Here is a 21,258-nt window from a genome sequence, read left to right as displayed (position 1 = left end):
TGTATCTGATTTCAGCTTAACCCTTGGAATATATTACTCCTGTGGGCTACATCTACATCCAGATCATCAATAGAAGACCCTTCTAATGCTAAAATTATGTCTTCATTATGGGAACCCAGGAGGACAAAAGAAATAGAAGAATGCCACAAAACAAAATTCTGCCAGTTTCCTATGCATGCTAACATACAGCACTATCACTTCAAAAGCACGACAGACCCACAGCTCCCTCAGCAGCCTATACTAAAGGACCTGCAAAATGATGACTCCCAGTTCTACCGTACAATATTATGGTGGTGAAGCCTTTCTTAAAGTGTGTAGGCTACATTTTGCTACACATCAAAGTGAAAGGCAGGCTGTGCCCGTACTGTGGTTTTTAGCTACTTGCAGCAGTGAAAGGCTCTGGCGAGGGGGAGGCAGTGGAGAAAGTCTCTGGCAGCTCCCTGCTGAGGAAGTCTTTCCGTGTATGGGGAAGATTTCAGCAGTGGGGAGGCAGCATGGCACTACACTGCTAAAAATAGCTCTGGGACCCTCGGCTCCAGCAGAACCTGATCGCCTACACTGCAATTTTACAGCCGTCCAGCCCGAGCCCCACAAGCTTGAGTCATCCGTGTGTGTTTTATTGCAGGAAAGACGAGTGGCCACACTGCGAAGCAACACTGGAACTGCGCACAAGTGATTGGATTAGCAGCGCAGAGTGATTGAATCACCATCTGATGAGCTGTGCTAACTTGAGTTGTAGCCTGTAACTATATTCCCACTGCATTACTACCTCAAGCATCACCAGCAATTGAGTTTTTGAACTAGCGATTATTGTGTGTGGTTGGAGCTGGTTTAGGGACAGCACTCCAATTATACCTTGAGCAAACAATGCTGGGAAGATAAGCCCTTAGAGGCACAGCATAAACCTCACAGCGCAGGGAGAGGAGAGTAATCGTGGGCTGCTCTGGGGAGGGGTCAAGAGGACCCTGGCAAAATATACACAGCTTGAGTCACATCTGCCTCCTTGGGCTGCTCTATAGGCTTTAGAGCTGTATTATGCATCCCGGGTTCCCTACCCCAACATACCTCTCCTACCCTGCCCCTAGCACAGCCCCTAGTTTGGGGCTTGTGAGGAGTCCTTAGAAAGCAGCCTTAGATCACTCTATCACATTGTCTGTGCTGGAGGAATTCTCTGGATACGGGGCTTTGGAGAGCCCCTCATGTCATGCCAGTCTGTTTACCTGGCTTACAGGACCGCAAGGGGTATGAGGTTCTCAACCCTTGTTCTTTTGTGAAACTTTCCACTCCATTTTAGCAGTAGCTTCCTTACATGAACTGTCTATAGGGAAACGGAGAAAGCTAAAATTCTTATGTACAAAATGTACTCCTTGATTCTTTCGCAGCTGTTCAGTTTGCTACAACAGTAAGGGCTTAATTTTGCACATTTTGCATGGCATGGCTAAGCAGAAAAACAAAGCAACGAGAGAACAGGCTCAAATCTGTCGTGCAGAAATACAGAGCGCGTTGACACACTGATAAGTGGTACAAACTTTGAAGGACTATTACTGCACCCAACAAAAATGAGAGAGATAGTGGCTGGAACTATGATTACCAGTGCAGACTTGACATTTTCACTGGCAAACTGAGTGAGCAGCCTCCATTACAGTCTGGCAAACTAAACACAAAAGACAGTAACTTGTAATATCATAGGTAGAGCATATAGCAATGCCTATATTTAAGATTTTAGACATTTCATTTTAAAGGCTCATTTTCCATTGCTTATAACTTTTTCAATCTTCAACTTTATTTCAGAATTTGGCAGACGTGAGAGCAAAAGAACAAAGATAGCAGGGGGAAATAAATGTTATCCCTTAAAAAGTTCTGTTGGCAACTTTTTTTATGAACAACTCTAGCACAGCAGGGACAGATGGCAAACACTTGAAATCTGGCAGGGAAAGAGTCCCTAAATTGCAGATGGGCTTTTCAAAATGCCGGTGAAAGTTGACTATCATTTGTCAAAGTTATATGATTTTAACAATCGTATTTTGTGCATGACTGGAGTTTGCAATCTCTTAATGGTCAGTCAGCATTCTGTTGGGCTTGAACAGGAGTGTGTTGATTGGGAAAATTTGTAGGCCACGCAGTGCTTTTATCTACAATTAATGAAGGTGAAAAGCAGAGACGACGGGATTCTTCCTTCCATACAACATGTGAGTGTGTATAATACAAAGTAAGGAGGTAGGCAAAGGGTCCAAAGGAATCCTGGCTTCTTCTAAATAATCTGGAAAGTTGTGTATAGAAGGAGGCCACATGGATTGCATGAATACCACAGTACAGAGCAATCTACAGCTATTTAACAAATAATTGATCATAGTGGAATTTCTATGTTTTCTTATTTAAAAATGTAGGCAATTCCATTAAAAATCCCCAAACCTATGTCACAAGAATGGTAAGATTGCAAAGCAAAGCACTCAGAACTCAGGAAATTAAAATGTGGAGTTGATTTGTGCAAAATTAGCTCTGCCTTAGTCTGAGTATCCATTACAATAAGATCTGTTATTAAATGATCATAAACTATTTTCCCCCCACATGAACCCTACCTCATTCAAGATATAGCTTGGCTAGGGACGAAACAGCATTATGGAGAGAACTGATTGGCTTTGTTCACTGCAGCTGTGATATGCAGTGCTGTGAAGGAAACTGTTGTCCATAGAATCACTGTCTCATTCATTGTAAATTACGTAGTGTGTAGTGTAGGTCTCTAATCATCATCATCATCATCATGTTCCTATTACATCTCTGGCGTTTAGGGTAGTGATGAAGCTCTTCCACTCCTGTCTGTTTCTGGCAAGTCTTTCAACGGTTCCCCACCTGTGCCCCAGGTTTTTCAGCTCGGCTTCCATAGCTCTTCGCCATGTTGTTTTCGGGCAGCGTCGTTTTTACTTGCCTTCAGGTGTCTATCTTATTGCTACTCTGGTGATAGAATCCGTTTCCATCCAAAGCACATGATCAATCCATCTCCAACACCTCCTGGCAATGATGGTGCTCAGATCCTCTTGGCTGCACTGTGTCAATAGATCTTGGTTTGAGATTGTTCAGGGCCAAATGATATGGAGAATTTTTCTGAGATAGGTTGTATGGAATGAAGACAGTTTTGACATGTCATACTTTCTCGCTCCCCAGCATTCTGCACTATAAAGTAGCATTGAAAGTACTCAGCTCTGATAAATCTTGAATTTGGTATTGGTGGTGTATTTTGATGATTTTCAGACTGTATTTAAGCTCCTGAGGGTGTTCCTGGCTTTACTGATTTTGTCCCGGATGTCCTGGCTTGTTCCACCATCCTGGCTGATGGTGCTGCCCAAGTATGTGAATGTTTCTACACTGGTGAGAACATAATCCTCTATCTGTACTGGTGATGGTGAGGCAATATTAAAGGCCATGATATCTGTCTTATTGTGTTGATTTTCAGTCCAATTTGCTGGCTGAATGCGTTGAGCTGTTTTTTCTTGTATATGGTGTAAGGTATGTGATAGGAGAGTGACATCATCTGCGAAGTCTAGGTCTTCAAGGAATGAGAAGAGTGTCCATTTAATGCCTCTTGGCATGTCTTGTGTTGTACGCTGCATTACCCAGTTGATGGCAATGTTGAAGAGGATTGCGGACATGACACACCCCGACATACTCCTGTTTTGATTTCAAAACCGAGCTCACTGTGATCAACACAGTTTTTGATGACGTTGGAGAGGGATTCCATATGCCCGCAGAATGTGCCATATGCTGGTCCTGTGAATGCTATCAAAAGCCTTCTCAAAATCTATGAAATTTATGTAGAGTTGCTGTTGCCATTCTAAGCACTGTTCTATTAAGTTTCATAGAGTGAAGATCTAGTCTGTGCATCCACGCTCTTTCTAAAAACCAGCTTGCTCTTTTCTGAGAATGCTATCAACTGCTTCTGATGTATGCTGGACTATGATCTTACACAATACTTTGGTTGGAACAGATAAAAGTGTGATACCATGCCAGTTAATACAATCACTGAGAGTTCCTTTCTTTGGTATCTTCACTATAACCCCATTGGTCCACTCATCTAGCACTTTTTCCCTTTCCCAGACTGATATAAATAGAGGGTCTCTCATGGAAGAAGGAAAATGGACTTGAAGTTAATTCACTGGACTGAGATCCAAGATATCTGTGTTCTATTGCTGCTTATATGACTTTGGGCATGTCACTCATTACTTTCGGTGGCACGGTAGTTGCTTACTCCTAGTCGTCCCCTTGTGGCCCGGCATGGCGTAGCTGCTCTCTCACTAGGTTAGCATCACCTGCTGACGGTTCCTCTGGCACTGTAGTGGTGAGTCGGCCAGATGACTTGGCCCTCCAGCCAGGTCAGTGTTTTTAGTCCACCCCTTCTGGGTTCCCAACTGTTCCAACTAAAATTCACAAAATGTTGTGAGAAACAAAAGCCTTCTGCCCTCTCTGGGGCTCTTCCATGGCCAGTCTTTGGGTCAGCCTGCTTCCCCCTTGTGGGTCTTGACAGCAGTTACAATGGGCATGTACACCCTTTGCCCTGGGGCTGGTAGGGGAACCTAGTCACTTCCCTGGTTACTCAGGGTGTCTTCCTGCCTGGAGAGATTTTCAGTCCCTTCTCTGCTTTTTAATCAGGGTCTCTCCCAGGACTGTGTGTCAGAAGAGGTATTCTTCCTCACTCTCTTCCCTGCAGTTTCCTTTCCTTCCCCTCCTCTGCTGACACAGGACCTCGTGGGAGCCTTCGCAATCCTGCAGTCTCTGCAAACACAGCTAAAGACTCCTTTTACAAAGGAATCACCTGGTTCCACTCATGTGGGCCCATCCTGTAATCAGGGTTCACTTAGCCTCAGGCTCTCCAGCTCACAGGGCAAGCCATACATGTACACTCTCTTGATACCTCAGTTCAGTACATAATACATCTGTGAAATGGGTGTCTTAATATTTCTGTACATCACCAAGGTGCTGTTAGGATGAATTCATTAAATGGTTGTGTGATACTCAGCTATTACAATGGACTGCCACAGAAAGGAAATAAAAAACCTTCTTATTCAGTGCAGGTTTCAGACGGTGCAGTAAAAAAAAAACAACAAACACACAAAAAAAAACGTGGCCACCCATTTAAAATGAGGAGAAAAAGAAATACTGAGTAGCTGTTGCTCACTGAGCACCATCCAACCTCTGCACTGGGTTCAGTCCTGTAGGGTACTAAGCACTCTGTCTCAGATGCAGCAAAGCACTTAAAGCATGTTATCATCTTTAAGCACATGAGTAGCTCCACTGCAGTCAATGGGAGTACTCACATTCTTAACTTCAAGCTTAAGTCTTTGCTGAAATGGGGGCACAATACTCAGCATATTGCTGTTTGAGCCCTGAATGAGGTAGTGGTCCTCTGTGAAAAAATAGTATGTGGCCATGTCGTAGGAGACTATACCTGAATGCCTATGAATCAGGAGAAAAGTGAAGGTTGTGTAGGCAACAATATGTCATTTCCTGACTTGTGAGTGCTTCACTTTGCAATCTGCCCTATTTTGTAGTATATTTTAAAAAGAAATGATGTAAATCTCGCATCAATCAGGGTGCAGCCAGTGAAACGGCTACCCAGAAAGGGTGGAGATGGTGCAGGCACTCACTATCCTGGCAAGTGGCTAGGGTAGCCTCAACAGTAGGTCGCACAGGTTGGAAAGGTGAGGTGTCCAGAACAGTCGGTGAGGTGCTGAGTCTGCTAGGTGAGGTAGAAATTTAAGGGAGAAGATGCATACTAGATTGTTAACATCTTTGCTACGCATTCTGTTTTGGTCCCTCTCTAGAGTCATAATTACTAAAGGCCCGATTATTCACCTGCAGGATATGAGCAACGTACTATGGGAGGCAAGTAAATGTGTCACTGGGAAGTACTAGTATTCCACCAGAGGAAGATCAGGCCCTGGCATTAAGTTAAAACATAATAGGTTTTTTTTCTTTTTTGCATTTAACTGTTTGCAGCTTTGTCTCCATATTATCTTGCTTTTAACTTTTCCTTGTTTCCTAAATATGGGGAGCAGGATGAGGGCAAAAGAAAAATATAAAACTAAAATATTGGAAAATGATCTGCAGATGACATATTCAGTCAGGTATTGATTGAGATTTTAGACCAGGTCTTCAAGCATGCAGATTACTCTTACTGTAATTGTTCAGGTTTAGTAAAAATGTTTACTTTTTTTTAAAATCAAAATTAAAAAATAGTAGCAGCAGTTTCTTTTTAGACTTCATAGAGGAACAACGTTTTGATAAAAGAATAACAAACAGAGCTCATCTTGGAATCGGAAGGAGATCTGAAAAGTCAAACATGTAATGGTAAAAATTACATCATCTGTAATCTTTTTACCAACTGGCTTACTTCAAACAACAGTAACACAGAGATGCTATTCTGAGGACAACCCGTCATTGCATTTGTTTTCCATTTGATATACAATCTAGAACTGCAATAGCAAACCAGGCATGAACTTTATTAACCTTGTACAGTTTCCAACAGTTCTAGGAACTGTGAATTTATTCCTTGTAGATACTTGGATGTGCAAGTGTTCGACATTTAATATATATGTCTGATGAACTGTATTTAGGATTTTTAATAACTTAAAGAAACTGAAATTAAACTTTGAGAGCATACACAAAGAAAGATATCTGACTGCTACCACCCTGAAAATCTCAACAGGAATTTAGATTCACATTTTCTTAAAAGTTAAGCACAGAATGACACTTAATAAACAGCCTGATGTTCAGAGAGGCAGAGCACCTGCAGTTTCCACGGGATACCAACTGGAGTTTAAAGTACTCTGCACATCTGAAAATACTAAATATGGATTTAGAAGCCAAACTTTTGGGACTTAAGTTTTTTAAAAAAATCAGTCTTTGAGTAATAAAGATGGAGGATTGAATGCAAGAACCCACAGGTATATATAACTAATGTCAACCCCCAAGGATGAAAATAAGGCACAAAGATTTTTTCATTACACAGCGATGAACGACAGTATATATAATACTTGGGCAAAATTATATGCTCACAATTTAACCCTGACCATACTGGACTATCCCTTCTTACCTCTGTTCCCTCCTTGTTTAAGGCATATTCATCAAAGTTCAAAATAGCAGTCTTGATGGTCCTTGGGGGAGGTAACACTGTCAATCCAATATTAATAGCGTTGCTTCGTTTTGAGTCCAGCACAATGATCTCTTGTCTCTTTCCATCTGCAGCATTTTTCTTGGTAAACAGGTAAAGATAAGAAAATTAACTTTGATACAATTCTCTGATAATACAAAGCAAAAATTTACATCGGTCTTCAATGACTTGAACTTATGTAATAGTAGCAACACTGACAATAAAAACGAGTGCATCTATAAGCAAAATATAGGGTAAATTCACTGGGGATGCATGCGAGTAAATGACAGTAGAAGTCAGTGGGGGTTGTCTGAGTTTAAACTAAAAGGCAGAAATTAGTCTTATAACTAGACAAGATAACGATATTATGTATTTTTAGCTATGAGGCTTGGGAGTACAGAAATTTGGGATGGATTCAAAATTTTTTGATCAAGTTTCATGTTACCAGTATAAAGTGATAGCTGTTTCCAGTTAATAGAAATTAAATGTCACCAGAAACTGCTAGAATTTGCAGAACCGCTCAGCAGAAGTGTGTACGAGCGGTTAGAATAGGGAACTGGGAAGCAGGGCTCCTGGGTTCTGTTCCTGACTGGCTATGTGACCTTGGATATGTCACTTAACCTTTACCTCAGTTGACCTATTTGTAGAAGGGAGACAGTAATACTTACCTGTCTCAGAGATCTGCCTGGCTTGATTCAGAATGGCTCTATTATGTTAGAAAACAAAGGTAGACAATGGTTCCATGATTGCTCTCAGAAGGGGCTCCAACACTTCCTTTTTGGAGATGCAGCATGTGTCCTGCCTGCACTGCTTTCTGCCCTGTGGCTGGTGAAGGAATAACACCATCCCATCCATTGTGGTCAGAGTACTGTGGCTGATCCCTGAGCAGGTGTGGACATACTTTTGCTCTCTGATCTCCTTTGCACTTCCCTGTAGGGCCAGCTATACACTAGTCCTTAATATGTACCAAGGGCTTTGAGATCATCCAGTGAAGTGTGTTAGATAATAATGACAATACAGATAATGAAAGTGAAAAATATTAATAACAATATCTTTTTACGGATCTCAGTCATGTATTTTTTTTTTATAAAAATGTAAAAAACAAACATTCTCCACACCCAACAGTGACAAAAATCCCTAGCCAACTAAGTAAACTGATTTGCAAAACACGTACAGGGGAATTATAAAATTTTCAGCATGATTTTCATTTAGGCAACGTATCTTTTATTTTCTCATCACACTGCATTGGAAGTTGCCTTTTTTGGAAAGCTAAGGATGTAACTGAATATGGCATATGATGTAGGACTCTGTTACACACTGGACTTTGCAAGCATAATTCTTTCTTTTCCTCCTTCTTTGCTAGCATACAAATATGGGGTGGGAAGATGCTGTTCAGATCCATAGCTGGATCAAATTTAGGGATTTGAGTTAAAGTCTGAAGCCCCTATTCAGCAAAAGCACTTAAGCATGTACTTAACTTTAAGCTCTAGATCCACCCACCAGCATGTCAGCTCACACAGCTGTGCCTGTGAGGAAGAAGTAGTAATTTGTGCGTGGTATAAAGCTGGGGCAGATTATTTCCCTTTTGGATCAAAGGGGGAACTAGGAACCAGATTGTTACTACCTGAGTCTCAACCTGTTTCCTGGCCTGCTCTCAGGTTAATGCAGCTAAGCTCTGGCATTACTTGGAGCTTGTGCCAAAGCCTCAGCTGGATCATAATTGTTCTAAAGGCTGGCTTACACACATTTTCATACTGGTATAACTATTTCTGTTAACCGTATGACTCTTTTAATGTGAATGCAGTAAAGATGCCTTTTACCACTATAGCTTATTTGTCTTCTTGTAAGAGAATAGCTATTAATGGTATAAGCACTTTTACACCAGTATAACTGGGTCCACAGTCAGGATGTCATAATGGTATAGTATAGTTAATGAGATACAACATCTGTGTATGCAGACAAGGCCCAACATACATTTTTAGATGACCAAAAGTGAACTTTGCTTTCAATTTTCTAGCTCTATTTTGCCATATTCATTTTCTTCATGACATTTGCCAAAAACACCCTAAAACCACTCTTGACCTCTTCTCTCACTAGTGTGACAGGATAGTCTCTTTATGGAGGATCTAATTTAAGCACATTGTGATATATACTTTCCCCTAAAGCAGTGATTTCCAGCTTCAGGGCCATTAATCAATTTTCCAGGAACACAGTAAGTGGCCAACAGCACATAAAAATAAAGCTGTGTTCACCTAAGATCACTTCCTCTTGAGTCTCAGTCATACTAACCCTTTTGTAAACAGCTATTTTCTAACTTGTATTTCACTGTACTAAATTATTTATTATGGGTAATACCGAAGAAGTGAAATTTAATACGATTTTTCCAATTGCCTTGCAAGCAAGTACTTTTATATTATTTAACATGAAGACAAAAATAGCTTCTTCCCAAAAACGTAACCCCTGCATGTGCAGCATTTAAATTAGCAAGACAATTTGATTCACCTGACTCTGCATCAGTTACATGGAGGATATTGCATTGTCCTCCAATTGTGAGAAAGCAGTTAGAGCATCCCATTTATTTCTATCTTGATTAAGAAGGATTATTAGGATTTCAAAAGGAACTGAATGGGATTTGGAGCTCTAACTCCCTTACACGCCTTTGGAAATCCCAGCCCACACGTGTAATTTCCCTCAGCCTTCACTGAAGTTATGCACATGCAAGGGATATCCTTGTACACGCAGATGAGAATATATTCCTTAGTCTTTACTCTCTGCTGGTTTCTCAGGCTCCAGGAACAGTAAATTCAGCCCTATTCAATAGGAAATGAGCCAGTAAAAACATAATTTCTAAACTATGTACTGCAGACAGCAGCAGGGTTGCATGATAACATAATTTAACACAGCAAAGGTGCATTTGTTTTCATCTCTCCGCACAGAAAAATAAATACTTTGAACCACCATGCCAATATATCTGCCTGGTTTGGCAGTTTAAGAGGGGAAGAAATCTTCAGACTTGCCCAGTGAGGAAATCTGATCTCGCTCTTTATGCCTGCTAACAAGCGGTCACAGCCCTCTAGTCCCACAAATAAACTGTCTGCAGTGGAGGATGCTGTGATTCGTGTAATCATGTAGTAGTTTTCTCCATTATGTTACCAGTTTTCTGCCAGAAATCACAAATGTCGCCACATGTTACATTCAGCTACCTGAGGTATATTTTATTTTATTTTGTTGTAGTCTATTGTGTTTAATGAAAAACTTCTTGTGAGCTAGCACCAGGAAGTGGCTGTTTATAGCTGTGTTTTGTGGAAATCATAGTTAAGGATTAGAAACAGGAGTAAAATTGGTTGCAGCTGGATCAAGGAGCATATCTGGTAAGACAGAGCCAAAAAATCCATACCTCATCCTCTCTTCTGATCTTAATTTTAGTCTCTCTCACAATTTTCTGAACAATTCATCTGATCAGCAACTGACTACACCTACTGCATTGAAATCTGACTGATTGGACTTTTATTCATTACTCTGTATTTTGTTTTTAGGAGAACCAACGGAATTTGTAGCACCTCTTGACTTACACTATTGTGCAGTAGACCAGATTGGACACTAGGAGATAGGCACAATGTGATGTGTTCTCACTGGAAATTGACAAACTGGTCTGGAAAAAGGCAGAGCTGGGCTAATTTGAGCACAATCACCAAAGCAAACCTGAGGGGGAAGGATGTAAACATGCGTGCATGTATTATTATTATTTTTTTGTTACAGATTCAGTTATGTCTCTTTAATTACTCCTACTTTATCTAAGATCTGCTCTACCTGCCCTCAACAGGTTTGATGATATTCCCCCTAACCTGTGGGGAGTCTCAGAAGTCTGAAAATCTTTGTTGGGCTAGTTCTTGTTCTTCATTACATGATCCAGGTTTCCTGGAGTCAATAATCTGTGATACTTGTGACTCACAGAAGATGCAGGGTATTTGTGATTTGAAGACAACAACTAGCATGAACAAAGAAGAGAGGCCCTCACTCCCCCCAACTTAGATTTGTCAGAAGGAGAAGATGGGAAATAGGACAGATCTTGGACTGGACACACAGAAGACAGGGATTTAAGAGGCAAGACCACCATCAGGGGTGGCGGTGAGATAAGGCCTGAGCCAATGCACACTGAAATTCATAGGACTCTTGCCACCAGGGCCGGCTCCAGGCCCCAGCGCGCCAAGCGTGTGCTTGGGGCGGCATGCTGCGGGGGGGGGGGGCCTCTGCCGGTTGCCAGGAGGGTGGCAGGCAGCTCCGGTGGAGCTCCCACAGGCATCCCTGCGGAGAGTCCGCTGGTCCCGCGGCTCCGGTGGCGCATCCGCAGGCACGCCTGTGGGAGGGCCACCGGAGCCGCGCGACCAGTGAGCGGTGTGCTTGGGGCAGCAAAATGGCTAGAGCTGGCCCTGTTTGCCACTGACTTCACTGGGAGCTGGATCAGGCTCACAGACAACAGAAGTCACAAGATGCAGCCCAAAAGATCAGGCAGAGCCCAAGAGACTCATTGTACTCAGAGGAAGAGAAGAAAGTCAGGGCACTAACACAAAACATTACTGGGATTCATATCAAAGATGTTAAAGTGGTCTGGATGAAAATGGGAAAGGAAAAGGGTGTGGTTGAGTGGAAGGAAAGATGTTGGATTATAGAGAAAGAGACAAGAAGGCTTCAAAAGTTTGGCTATACATCAACATTTTATCAGGCTTATCCAAAGGTTGTCCATTAAAACAGTAAGTCTTAAAAAAAATCAGTGCAATCTTCTGTGCAATGATAATGAAACTCCAGTCTTGTACTACTGAAGGGACATAATGGAAGTTAAACTTGTAATCTCTCATGCAGAGAAATCCCTGCCCTCTATGTACTGGTAGGTGCTTTGGCACAGCAGTAGAGAAGATGAGTCAGCAGGTTTCTTTGAAGTCAGTGCAGCCTTGAATTTAGATGAGCACTTTTCTCTTGGAGACTCCAAGATTAACCTCTAAGAGAAGAGTCATCATCTAAATTACTCTTCACAATTCAAGGCTACACTGGTTTCAAAGAAACCTGCTGATTCATCTTGCCAGCCAAAGAGTAGACGCTGCGCCAAAGCACCTGGAAGCACATGGAGGACAGGGAAGTTTGTGTAGGGTGGAGATGAGTGAGGAGAGTGTGGGAATCTACTTGGTTAATTATTTGGAAAAATTAATCAAGCGATTAAAATATTCTAAACTTTTATCATAATTTATGGTAAATGTAAAAGGCAGACCAGTTCATCAAAATATTGACATTATAAAGTATACAACAAACTCTGTGGAAGTGGAAATATGTTATAACTCTACATTCAGTTCAAGGAATGATTTGTTTTATGGCTCCTAGACAACATTCTCATTCCGTCTGCTCCAGTCCATACTCAGAATGAGCCTTCTATGATAGATTTCTATTTGCAAGGAAGGAGAGGAGGAGGGATAATGTGCCAAGAGTGGAGAAAGCAGAGGAAGTGAAATTAAGCTCAATGTGCCCTAAATTAATCATTGATTGGATTTATTTTTAAAATCTGTATGAAATACATTTCAGATCTATATGCACTAAAAATTATTGAGCTATTCTTGTGTCAGAGATAATTCAATTTAAAATTATAACAACTGTGGAATCTATGTAATTGATGTATTTGTACACCTACTGTTCGCTGTGTAAACATTTTATAAACTGCAGCTATGTTATACACATTACCAATACATGACTGGTATGACATCTGTAATTCTGATTATTTTGGCTGCAATGATTACACTCTCAGATATAGCTCAGGGTTTAAAGTCAGCTTTACAAATTAGTCAGGCAGACTTTTAATTACAATTTTTTTCTTTTTTTGGTGGGGGGCTCAGTCTTTATTGAAGGTGTGAGGTGATAGCCTTGGAAACAGAAGTCTTCTACTTATACCCAAAAGCAACAGCAAAGTAGGGCAAGCTTCCCTGCACTGATAAAACATTTCTCAGCACTGGCCTGGAGGAACAGTCTCTAGGAGTGAGAAAACAGTGCAAGATTTCAGATCTATTCAACCCTTGGCCTACCAGCTGAGTCAGTCAACTGTGATGTGTCTGCTTGACCAAGAACATCAACATCGACTATCAAACTGCCATTTATAACAATTTCAATTGGATTTGAACCAGTGATCTAGAAATGAAGGACTAGAGATCAAATTCCCAACACCTTGAGCCACCTAGTCTTCTGGATTGTTTGTTTTTGAACATATGGATACTTAATAATTTGTACCAATAATGGAAAAGTAAAATAATCACAGTAGATGTGCTTTTTCAGAATTGTTATAAAATTTGTACTGATGTGAGAACTTAGGCATATGTACAACAGATACAAATTGGCAATGAGTGTTCCTCTTATATGTGGCCTTATGGTGTATCTTTTATTCGTACTATAACTGAAAAACAGCATTGTTTCTCTGATGCCAATTACTGTACTTACATTAATAAATCAAAAACAATACAGACATGAACAGCAAGGGTTCTAGCTAAGAACTTTTAAAAGCTAACTTTAAATCTCCATTAAATTCAACTACAAGAGACGTCATAAGAGTTCAGCATTAAATGGTTATGTTATCAGCCTTTAAGGTTTATTTTTATGATAATGTTCCTATGAAACACAGAAGTGTTAGCAAATCAAGATTTTCTCTCATGAAAATTTCATATTTTCATAATGAAATTTGGAGAGTCAAGTTATCTAAGTTAAGGATAAAAAACATTTCTGTGCAAGGTGGCAAAAAAAATTATGCATGAAAAGAAGAGAACCCAGGTTATGTTTGCAGGGCTTGGCAATATGACAAAAAGTTCTTTTGACAAGTAATCTTAACACATTTGAAATGGAAAACATAAGAGAGACAATTAACATGGAACCACAAGACTATTTGCACATTTCAAAGCAGAACCATTCTTTAATGTTATGACCCTTTCAGTAATAATTCCTAGAATGATTATGAAAATAGTATGAAGATATATTACAGGATATATGTTATGAGAATATATTACAATGATTTCATGTGGTGTCCAATTATAACAAGCCCTGTTTTGCCTCGTCTCCATATACGCGCAACGATAAAGCTTTAAATTTTACTAGCAAGGTAAAAGTAGCCAGATACACAGATCTGAATTACCTTTCCTTAATGAATGATGCACTTTGGTATCCATGGGGACAACATTTTAAAATGTGGGTGCTTAAAGTTTTTAGGTATCTATAATGATTTGTCAACACTGGGACATTCAGGAAAATTAATCCAAATTTATTTAAAGGTGTGAATTTGAAGAGCATTAGTTAAACCGCATTCAAACCCTGTGAGAACACTCTCATTCAGAATTATAGTGGCCTTATTTTAGGATAGTTTAATTCACTTTGTAAGTGAATTAAGCCAAATTGAATTTAGGCCACTTTAATTCTGAACCATAGCACCCACACAGGGACTCAGTATGGTTTAACTAATCCACTTCAAATTCGTACCTTTAATTAATTTGGATTAATATTCTTGGATACCCCCTATGTAGACAAACCTATGTTTGAAAATTCTGGCTATGAAGTTTACAATGCTAATACTCCCCAGCTGAAGTGAAATACGAAAATGTGGTATAGAAATATGATTCACATGAGCAGTGCCTAGACATGTATATTGTTTGGGGCTCAGCTCTTATTGTCAGTTCATGGAGTGTCTGTCTGTCTTTCTAGAATACGTATGTGCACGAATATAGAACATATATAAAACATCTTTGTTAATTTCCTTTGTTTTTTAAACCCTTTAAGCATAAAATATCATCTAAATTAATCTAAAAACAAACTCAAAATTAATAAAAACAAACTAAACATTAGAAATACCTTTGTGATCGGCAGTTCCTTGGATTTAGACTCAAAGAGGTGCTCCAGTTTGGAAGTGTCCACTTTAATGGGTTCCAGTTTCGACCACAGGAATTCTTTACAGCGTTTGTTATTTTTACACTGCCACTCAAATGGCCGTACCTCATTCCAAAACAGACGGATGGTTTTCTTCTTCTTCATGAATGCTGGCTGACCCCTAGAAATCTGGGGTGACCCTGAACCCTGAGGAGTGCTGAACAGTGGAGGAGGAGCCAATAAATTACCAGAGGGTGGAGGTGGACATCCAAACAGAGGGAGAGGTGGTGGAGGAGGCAAACCCAAAAAGGAAGGTGGAGGTGGGGGAGGGGGAACTAGGGAGTCCCCAGGACCCATATCAATGTCCAACACATCTACATCATCCTCATCCCCCAAGTCTGTAAAATCCATGTCTTTGATTTTAAGTTCTCTAGGATTAGCCATGAGCTGATCCCAAATGTAATCAGATTCCTTCTTGGGCTGTGCTGGTGTTTTCTCAGGAACTTTTTCATCAAACTCAGCCTCAGGCAATACTGTCCCGTTGGCCAGCTCAACATTGTTGAATTTTTCTGCAAAAGCTTTCACGCTGCCTTGGTTGTCCAGATTTCCAATCTCCACCTTTTTGACACTTTCATCTTTGGCCTGCTTGCTGGCCTGCAGGATAGAGATCCTACTGGCTAGGCTGGTGATTGACTCATCACTTTCCTCCGTCTCCTTCTTTTCCTCCTCCTTCTCCTCCAGCTCTTTCTCCTCTTCATCCTTGGGCTTCTTGTTATGGGCATACAACATATCCAGCATGAACCGTTTGTTGTTGAGAATGTTGCTGCACTGCTCATTCACACCAGCATCGTGAATAGTTTGTGACCACGTACCTGTAATCACACACACAATGAACGGAAAAGCAACAGGGTGTCAGGAATCCTAAAAATGGCATTAGAAATGTCTTTGGTGATACATGTACAATTATAGTATGAAACCAAATAAAGGACCTGTCTATACAAAGACTGAATGTGCAGCAAGCTGGGTTGTGAATCTCTCTCACGCTGACTGTCCATAGGGACACTGCCAATGTGCACTAACTGTTTAGTAGTGTGCTTTGATCTACACCACTTTCAAATGGCAGCAGTTCATAGTGCACTAGGGAACTTCTAGCGTGCATCAACAGATTCTACACAGACTGACAGTGCGCAGCAGATTAGTGCAAGGAAGACTGAAATCACAGGTTGCTGTGAACTAAATATTCAGGTAAACAAGTCCAAAGTTTCAGGAAATATTTGGAAATTATATGTAATCAATAGCACAAACCTACAGCCTGATTCAGCAAGTTGGTGAGTGTTTCTCTGAGAAGTGCATAGCAGCCATTCAGGTAGTGGGAGCTGAAGGTGCTTGGAACATCTCAGGAGGTACTCAGTGACTCTAAGGACACAGAACAAACTGCTTCTTGGAAGTGCTCTTTTAATTTTATATAGAGAAAATAACTGGTTACATGTTGGCAATTGCTCACTGAGGAGTTCTGGCCCACATTATTTTACTGGATACCCAGACTGTCAAAGAATCTGACCATTTATTAGTCCAAAGGCCACACAAGACTGGATGGCACCTGTACACATTTCCAGTGTCTCTGTGCTTTCTGCTCTGGACTATGATGAGAAATGGGAGGATGAAAACATTGTCAGAGGGCTGCTCCTGTGGTATTCTTGACATGGCTGGAAACAGGTGTTACTCTACGAAAGAGTGTTTTTTCAGTCTGAGGCCAACAGAATTTGGATATCCACCCACCCCATCCTTCTCCACCGCAACCACCACTGGCCAGGGGAGGGAAGCTTTAAACTCTGGCTGCGCTTAGCACAACTCCTGGGTGCTTTGGTCATATTCACCAGGGTGACCTCTGGGGTCTCTGGCAGAGTGAATTGTGCACACAGAGTAAAATTTTCAAAAGCACCTAAATAACTTAGGAGCCTAAGTCACATTTTCAAAAATGACTAATGCACTTAGGTTCCCAAGTCATTTGGGTGTTTTTGAAAATGTTAGCTGCTGACCATAAGTACTGACCTGCATTTAAACTACAATCAAATTGAAATATAGTGGCCTCTGCCCACCTCTCAGCAAGATATAACAATACATATTGTATTCTGCAGTATAGAAGTTGCAAAATTAACTAGTGCATGAGACGTCATAAATAATTAAAACCGAACAACAATAAAACCATCAAAATAAATGATCAAAGTAGATTGTAGGATGCAGGTATTCTCCTGAATAGCTCTTAACATCTTCCCCAACCAGGTGGGACACAGTGTTCTTCAATAATTACCATGAATTTGTTTTTCATTCTTTCTTTCCCTTCCTTACACATTTAATCAATATTTTTTTAATCTAACTTTTAACATTAACTTTTAGTTCATTGTGTGTGTGTGTGTGTGTGGTTGCATTTTCTCTTGAGTTTTACTCTATTGTCTTTTTCTTTGTCAGGATTTTTATGTTAGCACTTTACATTTAATGTCTTTATCAGTTGACTTATTTTATTTCTATAACCTTAAGCCCCTTCCATCTGCTCTGGTAAGTCTCTTCCTTGGCAAGTTCAGTGGCCACATCAATACTATGGGCAAGAGACCCAAATCCCAAACTGGTCTAGCTGAATCATTTGTTAAAATTAAATTAAGTTAAAATGGGTTTAAAAATTCACTGTGCATTATGGAGCATACTTCCAACCTTGGAATTCCAACCTGGGTTTCTAATGTTGAATAGTTTATGGCCCCATCCATACTCGCTCTTAACTACATTTGAAGCTGAACCCAAGGTTAAGAAAGATTAGCTTACAGCAAATAATTTTTGTCCAGGATGCAGCCAGCCCCTGTCTTAGGATGCAGGTATTCTCCTGAATAGCTCTTAACATCTTCACCAACCAGGTGGGACACAGTGCAGAAAGTATGTCCAAAATATATGAGATCTTTTTTCAAAGGGCATTAAATGAGACCAGGCTTATTCCACCTTCAGTATATTTTGCAATTAAAAATAGATTATGAAAATAGTGAGCTGTGACACCCTTCACTGACTCCTTTTCCTCAACATCCCATCTACAGGATTGCTCCCTCACCTCTTCTCTCACCAAGATTTGCTACTAGATTTTTCTGAGGTTGCCTCCCTAGAAAATTTGATCTCCTCCAGACTCTCCTCTTCCCCTTCACTATGGATTTCACAAAGACCAATTCACCTTTTACTTTTCTGAACACTCAGTCTCTTCCTTGCCTCATTTTCCCATTTGTGACAGATATGGCAATTTCCTGCAGTATTTGGGAGATCTTAGTGTATTAAATTTATATATCATTGTGGGCACGGACTGTATGTAATTCCCTGGGGGAAGGTGACCACAGCTCTTCCAGGAACTAAGAACAGTGGGAGGAAATTAGACAAATTCGCTCAGGTTGTAACTTCTCCAGAGAGCTGGCACCAGCTGGAGAGGTTCACATATACTAGTTCAAACTGGATTCTCCAGAGGTCACCAGACAAGGAAAGGATTTTGTGGATAAAATGTCTGATTTTAAACTGAGTCAGGACTTTCTTCCTGATCCAGCAAAGAGACATGACTTCTGTCCAAGTTGGGCCCCAATCATTCCTGGGGAAGGCTGGAAGGACTTTGGCCTACAGAGGCCACGTTAGACTGATGGGTGAACTCTGGTAAACTGTTAGCATGCATATAGGAACTTTTATTGTTTTTATATGTTTCTTTTACCTTAAAAATAAATGTGCTTGCTCATAAAGGGCTGTGCTGTAACATATAACTGCCAGCAATTATGCTGTTCATAAGGCTGTGGAGAAAAAGCAAAGCATAGATGCTGGCCTGTTTAGGCAGTCTGGCTTACTGGGGATTACCATAGTGTAGGCAGGGAACTGTGAAGCCTGTTCAGGAGGGAGAGAGATGCAGATTGGAGTCTAGAGTGGATACCCTCGAGGGACCACAGAGGGAGGAATACAGGTGCAGTTGCCCTGAGCTGCGACACCTTCACTGACCCCTTTTCCTCAACATCCCATCTACAGGATTGCTCCCTCACCTCTCCTCTCGCCAAGACTTGCTACTAGATTTTTCTGAGGTTGCCTCCCTAGAAAATTTGATCTCCTCTAGACTCTCCTCTTCCCCTTCACTATGGATTTTACAAAGACCAATTCCCAACCAGATTCAATTGCCGAAAGACGTCAGAACTGTCCAAAATTTCCCAGACTCCACTCTATACATGCCACAAGATTTAGCCCCCCTCTAGATTCTCACCTTCTGTGTCTTCCTAGATTGATTCCTTTCCAATAGTGCTCACTCAACATTCTACAACAGAGTTTGGAGTCCCATTTTAGGCTCCCAAGATCTACTTCATTCTTCATTAGCCAAACAAGATTATTTCTGCAAAGCCTCCTGCTGTTGCTACTCTTATAGATATCGCTGCCCCCTCCCCCATGCATCCCCCGCACGCTACTTCTCCTGGCTACTGCTTTGCAGTGCTCCCTAGGATGAGAGGGGTTGGAAGAAGCATAGATCAGTGTGTTTGATGCTAAGGAAGGAGGAGCCAAAAACCAAACACTTCATTTCCTTGCCCCTGCTGTGTCTGGGCAGGCACAGAAATGTAATCCATGAATGACAGCGCCTTTCCTGGAATCTGAGAACTGTCTGAGAAAGCACAAAACCCTAGGAATGCAAAAATAATTCATGCAGACCGAGTACTCTGCATGATTTCTAGATCTGCATTTGCTCCCTTACCAACTAAATTGCAAACTTTAGTAATTCACAACACATTAGGTCTCTCAACCAATGAGTCTTTACTATAATGCTGAAGCCTATTTCATTAAGCTATAGTACAATAGGAAAATAGTACTGCAGCAGTGTATGAGAAATGGATTCAATGTGACAAGAAGTTAAAGTTCATGAAGTTGGAAACAGCCAGGACTAAAATGTGCTGAGCGTGAAAAAAAAATGTGTAACCCATTCGCTCCTCATTTACATTTGGACTATGCAACAACGTGATGAGAGCCACAGTCTGTTTCATAACCAGTACAGTTTTTGCTGAACACCAGCTGAGTAATCTGCAATACTGACAGTTAGCAACATCTTGTCTGCTTGAAGAGGAGGAAGCAGAAGATAGTCTCCATCCCCTATGTGTTCAAAGCCTTTCATCATCTACTCTAAAATAGAGGCTCTAGCTGCCTTACATTGGTGGAGAAAGGGGAAGAGAGAGTTAGCGTGAGCTTTTATGATTTATTTTCTGTCCTGGTCCCCTCACAACCCACTAAGCAATAGCACTGAAGGTGTAAGCAACACCTCCATTCCTAGAAACTACTTTTCATTATCTGCATTATAACACAATCTCTGTTGACCTGAAGACAAGGGATCCAAATTTATGATAAGACTGTCCTTGAAATTGACTGTGCCCTTCTCAGGTGGAACTGCTGTCTCAAAGAGATAAGTTTGTTGGGACTAACTCCTCAACTCATCTTTTATGTTTATATTTTTACACAGACATTTATCTATCCATCTTCTTCAAGGGTATAATGGTATTCATGGAGCCATATACCTGCCTTGACCAGTGACATCAAGGAGAGTTCGGTGCACTGAAGAAAAGCTGATGACCCTTAAATAGTGAACAATAGTGAACCTGTAACATTTTAGTAACATATTGCTGTAAAAAAAGAGATGGGGTTTGCCACTACAGGCCATTTTTAAATCAATACTGCATTTTTAAAAAAAAGATATGCACTAGTTCAAAAGAACTATTTGAGGGAAGCTCTGTGGCTTTTGTTACACACGAGGTCAGACTAGATGATCACAGTGGTCCCTTCTGGCCCTGTAATCTATGGATAAAAATGTGAATGTCTGAAGGCTGGCAATTTAACCAACCACACATGATCTCCATGATTCCAAACAATTTCTATTTCATCAGGAAAGAGTGATTATATACTTCATATGTTACGATATTTAATTTATTTTAACATCTAAAATGTTCCATTTAGAACAGTGCATGCCACTGCAGTGCCTCAGTAAGATTTAGAGGCCATGTTAATTATATTATAGCTATTAATTCAAGAGTAAACAACTGTATAAGAATCAAATTACTAAGGGCCACAATCTGCCATTTAGTCACTGGCATAGGCTGCTGGCCACATGGAGTTGGACCTCCCAGGAGGGAATTTTAGATGGCACAACTCCTCCCCTAGCAGGCTGGGGCATAGGGTATGTGTGCAGGCAGTGA

The 21,258-nt window shown here is 40.8% G+C and overlaps 1 protein-coding gene across 1 annotated transcript in view; it reads right to left on the bottom strand.

Moving 5' to 3' along the window:
- The window catches only part of FHOD3 (formin homology 2 domain containing 3), a 645,976-nt gene that overhangs the window by 93,064 nt on the left and 531,654 nt on the right, over positions 1-21,258 (bottom strand). The window contains 2 exon segments of the mRNA XM_030551482.1: positions 7,088-7,246; positions 15,014-15,900. Of these exon segments, the coding sequence (XP_030407342.1) occupies positions 7,088-7,246; positions 15,014-15,900 (1,046 nt within the window).

This window comes from Gopherus evgoodei, chromosome 2 (assembly GCF_007399415.2).
Source record: "Gopherus evgoodei ecotype Sinaloan lineage chromosome 2, rGopEvg1_v1.p, whole genome shotgun sequence".
Classification (NCBI taxonomy): domain Eukaryota; kingdom Metazoa; phylum Chordata; order Testudines; family Testudinidae; genus Gopherus; species Gopherus evgoodei.
The sequence above is the reverse complement of the archived record's forward strand: the minus strand, read 5'-3'. Positions and strand labels throughout refer to the sequence as shown.